The sequence below is a fragment of the Ceratotherium simum genome, chromosome 14, assembly GCF_057802395.1.
Source record: "Ceratotherium simum simum isolate JZ-2026a chromosome 14, ASM5780239v1, whole genome shotgun sequence".
NCBI classification, from domain to species: domain Eukaryota; kingdom Metazoa; phylum Chordata; class Mammalia; order Perissodactyla; family Rhinocerotidae; genus Ceratotherium; species Ceratotherium simum.
In genome coordinates, this window is record NC_141913.1 from 24004018 (window position 1) to 24017589 (window position 13572).

The window sequence follows — 13572 nt, forward strand, 5'->3', positions numbered from 1 at the left end:
CCACGTCCCACATACAGCAACTAGAAGGATGTGCAACTATGACGTACAACTATCTACTGGGGCTTTGGGGAAAAAAAAAAGAGGAGGATTGGCAATAGACGTTAGCTCAGAGCCGGTCTTCCTCAGCAAAAGAGGAGGATTAGCATGGATGTTAGCTCAGGGCTGATCTTCCTCACAAAAAAAAAAAAAATTTCTCTGTGTCCATGAGAAAATCACTCAGCCTCTTTAGACTGTTTTCCTATTTGGTAGATTGAAAATATTAGTAATAATTACTGGCTTTACCTATTTTTAAGAAACAAATTGCTCAATTTAAAAGATTCTGAGGTAAAAATATGAACCAAGGGGCATGCCTGGAGGCATAGCAGTTAAGTTTGCAGGCTCTACTTCTGTGGCCCGGGGTTTGCAGGTTCAGATCCCAGGTGCAGACCTACGCACCACTTATCAAGCCATGCTGTGGCAGGCATCCCACATATAAAGTAGAGGAAGATGGGCACAGATGTTAGCCCAGGGCCAATCTTCCTCAGTAAAAAAGAGGAGGATTGGCAACAGATGTTAGCTCAGGGCTAATCTTCCTCAAAAAAAAAAAAAAGATGAATCACAAGGCATAGCTCGATGGGTGTTTTGTGGTATTTGGATTTATATTATATAGTGTATAGACCAATAAGTTAGTAATAAATATTAAATTTCCACTAGCAAAAACAACATCCAAAAAATATGAAAACATCAGTATATATACAAAAGGAATTCACCTATTTATAACTTTTACCTGCAAACTGAATTACAAAAAATAATCTTGTGTGCCCGTCATTGTTCAATAAAATATGAAAATCACAAAGGATTTCTAAATCTTTAAAAGCCATTTTTTATTATCTTAATAAATGACTGAATAAAATGAAATGTAGATGACTGTCTTTTTATATCACAAGAAACTAAGAGTTGCAGATAATAAAATTATATTCTAAAAAAAATTTCCTGAACTATGGGAGAAGTAGACTTCAAAGAAAACATGGGAAAAGAATTTACAGAAAATCTTTACTTTTACATTTAAAAAGAAGTTGATCTTGACAACATTTTTAAAGTACTTAACCAATTTCAAGATATTTTCTGGTTTACAAAAACCAGTGTAGAAATGAGAAGGGAAAAATGTGTTTTCATAGATACAATGACAACACAAATTAGAGAAAAGTGTATGTTAATGAAGTAAATACTCTAAATTGGAAGCATGATATGCCTTGAAATTTTAAAAAATCAGTTAGGTTGTATGTGCAATTAGGCAGCACAAATCTTTTATTTTTCTCTTGAACTAGAAGTTTCAATTGCATACCAAAAAATAATGCACGGAAATGATGCACATCATTGCTTTTAATTGAGTGCTTAATATGCGCTCTTCAAAAATCTAGCTTAAAGGGTTTTATAATGAGCAAAATACAGAAAAAATAATATATCTAAACTTCATCATGTTCTCATCTCCCTAGAAAGTATGACAGTCCCTAAATGATTTCTATAATTGAAAAATATTACTAACCTTATAAATACATTCACAAAATCTCATCAAAAATAACATTTTGTTATGGAGGGCCAGACTTGCCATTTTAGATATAATCAAAGAAATAAAAAGTGATTGTAGGTTTAGTGAATGAATTTTCCCTCCTTGAAAATATTTTATTAGTAGTGATATTTTTATAGATGCCAACATTCAGGCACAACTATTTGAAAACACTATATAATTTTAACTATAAACACTATATAATTTAAAAAATTTTTATCAGTTGTGCCATCAGTTCCCTGATGCTTATAGTAGTGCCTGGAAAGAAAGTATACGTAGGAAAACTACATGCATTCTTTTAAATCATCAAGGATTATTGTATATCTACACTCTACACTCCACTTCACCAAGTTCTTTCCAAGCTCGTGAGGTGAAGAGGGTTTTTTTCCCAATTTATTCCTCCTTTCTTCCTTTCTTTCCTCCTTCCCTCCTTCCTTCCTTCCTTTTTTTCTTTCACTTGTTCATTGGTTAACTCACTCATTTGAGAAGGCGAATATGGCAGCTTTTTTTGAGTGCCTCATATGGCATTTTATTGAGTGCCCAATATGGGACAGGCACTGTGCAAGTTATGCAGAGAAAACAAAAATCACAATGCATCTCCTGCTCTTACAGTATAAAAAGAAGTAGACAAGTAATCATTGATTTCAATAGGGTGTTATAAGTACCAGTATGGAGGTAAACACAGACTGCAATTAGAGGTCAAAGCAGACAAAAGAAAGTGAAGAGATGGTTTCACCAAGAATTTTCCTCCTTTCAAGTTGAAGCTTAAAATGAGAGGATTCAGCCAGACCATGGTAGGATTGAGGGGATGAGCAGAGTAGAATACTGACATTACAATCAGAGCAAACAGTATTTATGAAAAGCTAAAAGAAAGCAAGCTCATGGCACGTTCTGGGGTCTTGCAGTTTTTCCAAGTAGCTAGAGAACAGAGTCAGAGGGAAAGGGGTAGCAAGAGAGAAGCTGGAGAGAGAAACAAGCGCAAATTGCAGAGAGACTTATATTACTATCTATTTAAAATCAGTTTCTTCCAACTCATAGATCCCAACTCCTGCCTTATGGCACTTCAGCTCAGCGTGTTTTAGTTTAATGTTTGCAGCCTTGCCTATTTCTGGATTCTTCTACACTGCCTACACCGTGATGTTAAGTCACTCTCATATTAAGTCAGGTGCATATTCCCTATATTGCATGAATGAGCGAGAACAAAATAAAGACATTCTTAGGTAAAAAAAATTTTGAGAATCCTAAAAGATATACTTTAGTAATAAGAAATAAAATAATGCCAATTAGGAAAGTCTAATATACCGAATGAGTTGTGTACAAAATGTTAAACTAGGAATAAACATAATCAAACATTTATTGTGTAAATTAATGACATAATCTTAATACAGGGATTAAGTAAGATAGGCATAACATGACGGAAAATAGAATATATGCAGGAAAGAATCATTAAGTCCTTAAACTATTCAGGAAGAAGTTAAAGATGTTGATTTTGCTGTACTTCTAGTAAGTGAAATACACATTCCAAACATTCTAATAATTTATAACTTAAAAACTTATCAATAAAATATATCATAAGAAAAAACTCAATTCTAAACTTAGTTTCATCTAAAACCATGGCTTCAAATTATATGAAGCAAAAATATGGAAAGAAAAAATGGAAAAAAAATAAAGAAATTCATTATCATACTGAGATATTTTAATACAGCTCTTACAGTAATTGACAAATCAGTCAGAAAATAAATTAGAAATATAAAAGATTTAAATAACACTATTAGCACAGCTAACAAAATGAAATCTATTTAGAATTGTATCCCACTATCAGAGAAAACATTTTTCCCAAATAAAATATTTATGCAAATTACCCATAGAGTAGGACACAAATTAAGCCTTAACAAATTTTATTTTATTTTATTTTATTTTATTTATTTTTTTTTTTTTTGTTTATTGCAGTAACATTGGTTTATAACATTGTAAAAATTTCTGGTGTACATCATTGTACTTCTATTTCTGCATGGGCTACATCATGTTCACCACCAAAATACTAATTACAACCCATCACCACACACATGTACCGAATTATCCCTTTCACCCTCCTCCCTCCCCCCTTCCCCTCTGGTAACCACCAATCCAATCTCTGTCCCTATGTGTTTGTTTATTGTTGTTATTATCTACTACTTAATGAAGGAAATCATACGGTATTTGACCTTCTCCCTATGACTTATTTCACTTTGCATTATACCCTCAATGTCCATCCATGTTGTCACAAATGGCTGGATTTCGTCGTTTCTTATGGCTGAGTAGTATTCCATTGTGTATATATACCACAGCTTCTTTATCCATTCGTCCCTTGATGGGCACTTAGGTTGCTTCCAAGTCTTGGCTATCGTGAATAAGGCTGCAATGAACACAGGGGTGCATGTACCTTTGCAAATTGGTGTTTTCAAGTTCTTTGGATAAATACCCAACAGTGGAATAGCTGGATCATATGGTAGTTCTATCGTTGATTTTTGAGGAATCTCCATACTGTTTTCCATAGTGGCTGCACCAGTTTGCACTCCCACCAGCAGTGTATGAGAGTTCCCTTCTCTCCACAACCTCTCCAACACATGTTGTTTCCTGTCTTGTTAATTATAGCCATTCTGACAGGCGTGAGGTGATATCTCATTGTAGTTTTGATTTGCATTTCCCTGATAGTTAGTGATTTTGAACATCTTTTCATGTGTCTGTTGGCCATCTGTATATCTTCTTTGGAGAAATGTCTGTTCAGGTCTTTTGCCCATTTTTTAATTGGGTTGGTAGTTTTTTTGTTGTTGAGATGCATGAGTTCTTTATATATTTTGGAGATTAAGCCCTTATCAGATGTATGGTTTGCAAATATCTTCTCCCAATTGTTAGGTTCTCTTTTCGTTTTGTTGATGGTTTCCTTTGCTGTGCAGAAGCTTTTTAGTTTGATGTAGTCCCATTTGTTTATTTTTTCTATTGTTTCTCTTGCCCGGTCAGACGTGGTGTTTGAAAAGATGTTGCTAAGACCGATGTCGAAGAGTGTACTGCCTATGTTTTCTTCTAGAACTTTCACAGTTTCAGGTCTTACATTCAAGTCTTTAATCCATTTGGAGTTAATTTTTGTGTATGGTGTAAGGTAAGGGTCTACTTTCATTTTTTTGCATGTGGCTATCCAGTTTTCCCAACACCATTTGTTGAAGAGACTTTCTTTTCCCCATTGTATGTTCTTGGCTCCTTTGTCGAAGATTAGCTGTCCATAGATGTGTGGGTTTATTTCTGGGCTTTCGATTCTATTCCATTGATCTGTGTGTCTGTTTTTGTGCCAGTACCATGCTGTTTTGGTTACTATAGCTTTGTAGTATATTTTGAAATCAGGGAGTGTGATACCTCCAGCTTTGTTCTTTTTTCTCAGGATTCCTTTAGCTATTCGGGGTCTTTTGTTGTTCCATATGAATTTTAGAATTTTAAATAATATCTACTATATAGACTACCTTTATGAACAAATAAGAATTACATTAAAAAACAATTTTTAAGAAATAATTTTAAAATTCAGTGGAGATATAAGGGTTAATTTGTCCAAGACTGATCACAGGCTGATTTGGCAGAGAGAGCTTGCCTTCTACAAAGTTCCAAGGAAACTGGTTAAGTTCCAATTTAGAAAAACTACCCAAATAAATGGAGAGAGAGATCATGTTTACATTTAGGGATCCCCATCATAAAGATTTCATTTCTTGATCATATAATCCATAACGACTCCAATGAATGTGACTCCAATCATAATTCCAATAAAATTTCTGAAGGAAATGAACAAGATAATACTGAATATGGAAGGGCAAAGGTCAAGAATAGCCTAAGACGCATAAGGAAATATAAGACTGGGGACTCATCATAATAGATAATCAAAACTCATTAGTATAGAAGTTTAGTAACATAGACATGAAGTATCAAGGTAAAGATGGTTAAGTAGACAAATTAAAAAGAGAACAGAAAGAGAGATCCACACAAATATGGAACCCTCATATGTGACAGAGAAGGCTCTGAACATTAATATACAAACAAATACAATAAATTATATTGTAACACTTTGTTTTCTACATAAGAAAAGAATGTAATTGGAACCTCACTTCACACCATACCCGTATATGAATTTCCTATTGATTATGTTTCACATCTGGCAAGTGAAATATGCTTTCCTAAAATTCTAGAGAGTTTACTACTTCCAAACTTGTAAATAAAAGATAGAACGAGAAAAAAAACTCAATTTCAAATATTTTTAACATAGTTTCATCTAAAAGCAGTGTATAAATATGGGAAGCAAAATTTCAAAGCATTTAGAATAAAATACCAAAGAATATTTTTTTGACTTTGAGGTAAAAAAAATTTCTTAAGTTCAGAAAAGCTCCAAGCTCAAAGGAAAATATTTATAACTTTCACCACATTAAAATTTAAGTTTCTCGATTCACCAGAAGTTACTATACAGAAATGAAAGATTGGGTGAAAATATTTTTAACATACATAACTTTAAAATATGTGGTATCTATAACATACAACAAATTCTTACAAATCAATAAAAAAATAATCACTCAACTTATAGAGGAAAAATAATGAGTAGGCTTTTCATGGAAAAGAAAATACAAATGATCCCCCAAAAGCCATTAAAATATGCTGAGTTTCACTAATAATTATGGAATAACTTAAAAAAACATAATGAGATATAATTAAAGAGACTTAGAAAGTGGCAAAAAAAAAGCACATGTAGTTTTAACTCTAGGTAGGAATGCAAATTGATACAGTAATGTGTATATTATTGCCTTTTACTATACTATTATTTCTTTTTAGCATTTTATTATTTCCTTTTACTATAGTAAATGAGATGTGGCAGAAGAGGAAGGCAGGAAAGATGAGTCATAAGGTAAGGTCCGAGAGGACTCAACCCACCATTCCTAGTTTAAAGATGAAGGGAACCACCAGCCAGGGAATGCAGGCAGCCTCTAAAAACTGAGAACGATCCCAGGCTGACAGCCACTGAGGAAATAAGGACCTCAGTTCTAAAACCCAGGAACTAAATCTTGCCAAAACTGACTAAGTCTGAAATCAGATTCACCCTGGAGCCTCCAGAAAGAAATGCAGGGTTGCTGATACCTTGATTTCTTTCTTGGAAGACCAGGGGCAGAGGAACAAGCTGAGTCATGAGCCAGAGAAACTCGGAGATAATAAATTCGTGCTGTTTTAAGCTGCTAAAATTCTGGTAACTTGTTACGAGCAATAGAAAACCAATATAGACAAAGAATTGGATAACTGCTATTTAAATATTGTCAGAGAATACATTTTAATAGCCATGGCTCAAAACTAAAATCAGTATTTTTAAAATTTTTAAACATGAAAACTCACCGTTTTTGATAACGAAGATAATTTATTTGTTGATGTCTTTGTTTCCTTCAATACTTCGGTCACTGCCTCTTCATTCTCCTCAATAGTAAAATTAACATTTTGTATTGATGAAGAGTAGTGAATACGTAGATTGTTAAGTTTATCTAACTCTTTCCTAAGAAAAAAAAAATAGTTGCTTTTATCCGTATTGAAAGCAAAATTATATTTAAATTAGCTTCTGATTTACATTAACAATGTAAATCAATGGAATTTATCTATTCCTAAAATTTCTCTCGTCCCAAAGCAACTCCTGAAAAGTACCACTTAGATATCAAGAAGTAAATAGGGAGAAAAAAATTCACCAGTAGTATTTATGTTTTCAATGGAAAGGAATTGAGAGAAAAGTGATTTGTAAATTATTTAAAATAAATCACTTTTTGATTTGATTTCAGGTGAGAGACCTAAGCACCTATGATTCAGAAGTTGGGTCGTACAGGGATAGAGAGGCAAGAAAAATAGGAGAGAAGAAGATGTAGAAGTGAAAAGACCACATATTATTAAAGCCCTAGTCTACTGTTTTGTCTCGCTCACAATCTTAGAGGTAAAATGGAGAAAAGTGCAGCTTAGGAAAACAAGGGGCTTATTTATTTATTTATTTTTTTGGTGAGGAGATCAGCCCTGCGCTAACATCTGCCAATCCTCCTGTTTTTTTGCTGAGGAAGACCGGCCCTGGGCTAATATCCATACCCATCTTCCTCCACTTTATATGGGACGCCGCCACAGCATGGTTTGCCAAGCAGCGCGTTGGTGCGAGCCCGAGATCCCAATTGGCCAACCCTGGGCTGTTGCAGCGGAGTGCGTGTACTTAACCGCTTGCGCCCCCGGGCCGGCCCCACAAGGGGCTTATTTAAAGAGAAGCAATTGCCCAGGAGTTCTTTGTTTCTATGTGACTTTCCGGAAAGAAGACCAGTGCTAATCTGTAAACCACATAAGCCTTTATCTTACCTGGTACTTAGAAAACAAATTTCAAATATAAGTCTCTTTAGACAATGGTGTTATGGTTTAATACATGAAAAATGTACAGTGAGAAAATGACAAAATTATCATTTTCATAAAATATCAGCAAGTAATACAGATAACTGCAACTTTTTTTAAGACACCATAAACAAAACAACAGACTGAGAGATTTAATTGAAACCCATATAAGAGATCCAAGATCTCTTAAATAAAATCCTACAAACCTATATCAAATAGAAAAACTACCCAATAGACAAATGAGCAGGGAAAATAAACAAAAATTCACAAGAAAATAAATGCCAATGGCCAATAAGTATAGGGTGTGCTTATTGAATTGGCCCAGGTTCTCATGCACTAAACCTGATTTTAGGAGTAGAGTCAAATGAAACTGAAAGATACAACCTCACTACAGCAAAACCTGATGCAATTAAAAAAATAAAAAGATGTAGACAGATATACCACCAAAGTGGACTATTTTACCACACTTTTCTCAATATTTGACAGAAAAAAGTAGTAAAAATCAGTAATGATATGAAACAGTGCGTCTCAAACATCACCTTGGGATCTTTTAAAAGTGCAGATTCATATTCAATAGGTCTGAATTGAGCCTGAGATTCTGCATTTTGAACAAGAACCCAGGTAATGCTGATGTTGTTGGTCCACAGACCATACTTGAAATAGCAAGGATATACAAAGATTAACCTCCATTATTAGTAAACTTGACCTAACGAAACAGTAAAGAACAATATATTCAATTAGTCAAGTATTTACACAAGGAATATTTTCAAGTATGCAAGGAATATTTTTAAAAAAAACCCATGTCACTGAGCCAAAAATTAAGATTCAACAATTTCCAATGGGTTGAAATTACATAATATTCCCTGACCAAAATACAAGTCAGCTGGAAAGCAATAATACAAAGATAATTAGAAAATTAGAAATTCATCATGGAAATTTGAAAATATATTCCTTAATAACCCATGGGTCAAAAAAGAAATCATGATGAAATTTGCAAATATAGGTAACTGAATGACAATGAAGATATAACAAATCAGATGAGTTATAAAAGTGATTTATTTATTAAATAATAGGTAATGTTTAAGCATATGATGAAACAGACATTGGACATGAGGAAATATAAACATCTTAATAAATGGATATTATCTAGATCATAAGATTATGTATAAATTTTGTGTTCTTCATGTTGCTTGATTGATTCTAGCTCCATAATGAATATGATTTATTCATTTACTTGATTCTAACTCCATAATGAATATGAGTTTTTCTATACTAAATCACTGATTAATTTGAATAAATAAGAATATTATGGAGGCGGAGTCAAGATGGCGGCGTAGGCAGACTCTGAACTCACCTCCTCCCGTGGACACAGCCAATTTACAACTACTCGTGGAAAAATTACCCCTGAGACAGAACTGAAAACTGGATGAGAGGAACTCCTGCAACAACGGACAATCCTAACTGGGGTGGAAGAGGCAGAGACTCCCTTCCGGAGAGAAAAACGCCGCCTTCACAAGCCGCCAGCGTCACGGCCGCCCGGGAGCAGCTCACAGGTACGCAGCCTCCCTGGAGGCGCGGGGTCCTGAGCCGGGGAGCGCCCCCGCTGTGGGCATTTTGTGGACCCAGCACAATCGACACCAGTGGCATAATATCTGACCTTGCCTGCTACTAAAGCATTGGGGAGCACCCCCAGAAAACCCGGTTCACAAAGAAACTAAAACTGGCTCTTAAAGGGCCCGCGCACAAACTCACCCGTTCCAGAAAGCATCCTAAAATCACCAGAAAGAAAGGTGCACACTGCTTTGGTGACAAGAGACTCACCTAATAGGCCCTGAGTGCATCTCGGTGAGGGGTGAGACCTCTCCAGGGACTGGGACATTGGCGGTGGCCATTGTTGTGGCCTGGTGTGAGCGTGCTGACACAGACGCCATTGGAGTTTTCCCTGAGACCTGCTAGCCCAGGGTCTGCTCCACCCACTAGAGCACCGATTTAATCCAGCTCAGCCAAGGCAGGCAGCCCACCCTAGAGACTGACCCCACCTAACAACAAGCCCTCAGGCAACGTGTGGGCCTGCATAGATTGGTGACTGGATTTTCTGCAGCCTGGCAACTGAGCTGACTTGATCGGGGCAGGGTGTACACAAGGAGCGGGTGGAGAGTGTGGGGTGGTGGTGGAGTGTGTGGGGCTCCCGCCGTGGAGAGACTGGGTCCACTTGGGGAGGTTGGGGCGCTCACACGGGGCAGGACTGTGTTGACTGTGTGTGTGGACCTCTGGGCAGCAGGGCTTGTCAGCTGCAGAAGACTTGTGCTTCTCAAAGACCCACATAGGAGGTTTGCCCCACCTTCCAAAGCCTGAAACAATTGGGTGCTCCTGTGCCTGAGGCCAGCCCCACCCAGCTGCAATCCTCAGAGAGCTGACAAGAGACCTAATAGGCTAGAGGTTTACAGCAATTCTAAGGCCCTGAGCCTAACAACCTGCCACACTGGGGGCCTACTCACTTAAAAGAAATACTGCAACACAAATGTGGTATTAGAACTTACAGCCAACTGTGCTGAGGCTCCCCACACCTGATAAAGAGACTGAAGGGCCCACAACAACTACAAGCAGCTGAGCATTACAACAGCTGGCCAGGAGCATAACTCAGCCTCCTGGGCGCCTATAGGGAGAGCTAACAGGCCACAATAGAAGGACACACGTAGCCCACATAGGGGCCACCCCTGGAACATTGAGAACTGAGGGAAGCACACTGGAAGCCTCCTAAGCCATCACTTACATAAGGTCACCTATCCAAGAGCAGGAGACGTAGCTGACCTACCTAGTACGTAGACACAAGCACAGGGAAAGAGGCAAAATGAGGAGGCAAAAGAATACATTCCAAGTAAGGGAACAGGACAAAACCCCAGAAAAGGAACTAAGTGAAACAGAAATGAGCAACCTACCTGACAGAGAGTTCAAACTAAGAGTGTTAAGGATGCTCACTGATCTGGGGAGAAGAATAGATGAACTCAGTGAGAATGTCAACAAAGAAATGGAAGATATAAAAAAGAACCAATCAGAAATGAAGAATACAATACTGGAAATGAAAAACTCATTAGAGGGACTCAAAAGCAGAGTAGAGGATACAGAAGAACGGATCAGTGAGCTGGAAGAAAGACTAGAAGAAATTACCCAAGGTGAACAGGTAAAAGAGAAAAGAATTAAAAAGAGTGAGGACAGTCTAAGGGACCTCTGGGACAACATCAAGCGCACTAACATCCGTGTTATAGGTGTCCTGGAAGGAGAAGAGCGAGACAAGGGGGCAGAGAATCTATTTCAAGAAATAATAGATGAAAACTTCCCTAACCTAAGGAAGGAAACAGACATCCAGGTACAGGAGGCACAGAGAGCCCCAAACAAGATAAACCCAAAGAGGCCCACACCAAGACACATCATAATCAAAATGTCCAGAATTAAAGATAAAGAGAGAATCCTAAAAGCCGCAAGAGAATGTCAAGTTACATACAAAGGAAACCCCATAAGGCTATCAGCTGACTTCTCAGCAGAAACCTTACAGGCTAGAAGAGAATGGCACGATATATTTAAAGTGCTAAAAGGAAAAAACTTACAGCCAAGAATACTCTACCCAGCAAGGTTATCGTTCAAAATGGAAGGAGAGATCAAAATTTTCCCAGATAAGCAAAAATTAAAGGAGTTTGTCACCAAGAAACCAGTGTTACAAGAAATGTTAAAGGGACTGATTTAAGGGGAAAAGAGAAGACCACAAATAGGAAAAATTATCTATTTCAATGATTAGAACGTAATGGATACAAATGCACAAAAAAGAGGTTAGATATGATATCAAAAACATAAAAGGAGGGAGGAGGGTAGTTAAAGAGTACAGCTTTCAGACAGAGGTCAAACTAAAGTGACCATCAATTCTGTATAGAAGAAGTAAGGAACAGAGAAGGACTACTTAAACACTGAGGAAAAAAAAATAAAAAAGTTAAAAAATGGCAGTAAGTACATACTTATCAATAGCTACTTTAAACGTCAATGGACTAAATGCCCCAATTAAAAGGCATAGGGTGGCTGACTGGATAAAAAAACAAGACCCATATATATGCTGCATACAAGAGACACACTTCAGACCTAAAGACACTCACAAACTGAAAGTGAAGGGATGGAAAAAGATACTCCACGCAAATGGCAATGAAAAGAAAGCTGGGGTAGCAGTACTCATATCAGACAAAATAGACTTTAAAACAAAAACTGTAAAAAGAGACAAAGAAGGGCATTACATAATGATCAAGGGAACAATCCAACAAGAGGATATAACACTTGTAAATATCTACGCACTCCAATGTAGGTGCACCTAAATATATAAAGCAATTATTAACAGACATAAAAACAGAAATAGACAGTAACACAATAATAGTAGGGGACTTTAACACTCCACTTACACCAACAGATAGATCATCCAAACAGAAGATCAATAAGGAAACATTGGCCTTAAACGACACCTTAGAACAGATGGACCTAGTAGATATATACAGAGCATTCCATCCAAAAACCGAAGAATACACGTTCTTTTCAAATGCACATGGAACATTCTCCAAGATTGATCACATATTAGGCCACAAAACAAGTCTCCATAAATTTAAGAAGATTGAAATAATACCAAGCATCTTTTCTGACCACAACGGTATGAAACTAGAAATCAACTATAGGAAGAAAATCAGAAAAGCCACAAATACATGGAGATTAAACAAAATGCTACTGAACAACGACTGGGTTAACGAAGAAATCAAAGAAGAAATAAAAAATACCTGGAGACAAGCGAAAATGAAAATCGACATGCCAGAATTTATGGGATACAGCAAAAGCGGTTCTAAGAGGGAAGTTTATAGCGATACAGGCCTATCTCAACAAACAAGAAAAATCTCAAATAAACAATCTAAAAATGCACCTAAAGGAACTGGAAAAAGAAGAACAAACAAAGCCCAAAATCAGTAGAAGAAGGGAAATAATAAAAATCAGAGCAGAAATAAATGAAATAGAGACCAAAAAACAATAGAAAAATTAATAAAACCAAGAGCTGGTTCTTTGAAAAGATCAACAAAATTGACAAACCTTTAGCTAGACTCACCAAGAAAAAAGAGAGAGAAGGCACAAATAAGTAAAATCAGAAATGAAAGAGGAGAGGTTACAACAGACACCTCAGAAATACAAAAAGATTATAAGAGAATACTATGAAAAACTATATGCCAACCAATTCGACAATCTGGAAGAAATGGATAAATTCTTAGAATCATACAACCTTCCAAAACTGGATCAAGAAGAAGTGGAGAATTTGAATAGACCAATCACCAGTAAGGAGATCGAAACAGTAATCAAAAACCTCCCCAAAAAGAAAAGTCCAGGACCAGGCCGGGGCCCTGGTGAACTCCACCAAACATTCAAAGAAGACTTAATACCTATCCTTCTCAAACTCTTCCAAAAATTGAGGAGGGAAGCTCCTAACTCATTCTACGAAGCTGACATTACCCTGATACCAAAACCAGACAAGGACAACACAAAAAGAAAATTACAGGCCAATATCACTGATGAACATCGATGCGAAAATCCTCAACAAAATACTA

At 36.6% G+C, this 13572-nt stretch overlaps 1 protein-coding gene across 1 annotated transcript in view; it reads right to left on the minus strand.

Annotated features, from left to right (window-relative positions):
* Nucleotides 1-13572, minus strand: part of LOC101403641 (coiled-coil domain-containing protein 178) — a 120940-nt gene that overhangs the window by 31532 nt on the left and 75836 nt on the right. Inside the window, exon 9 of the mRNA XM_087439114.1 lies at nt 6941-7094. Within this exon, the coding sequence (XP_087295240.1) occupies nt 6941-7094 (154 nt within the window). The remainder of the gene's footprint in view (nt 1-6940; nt 7095-13572) is intronic.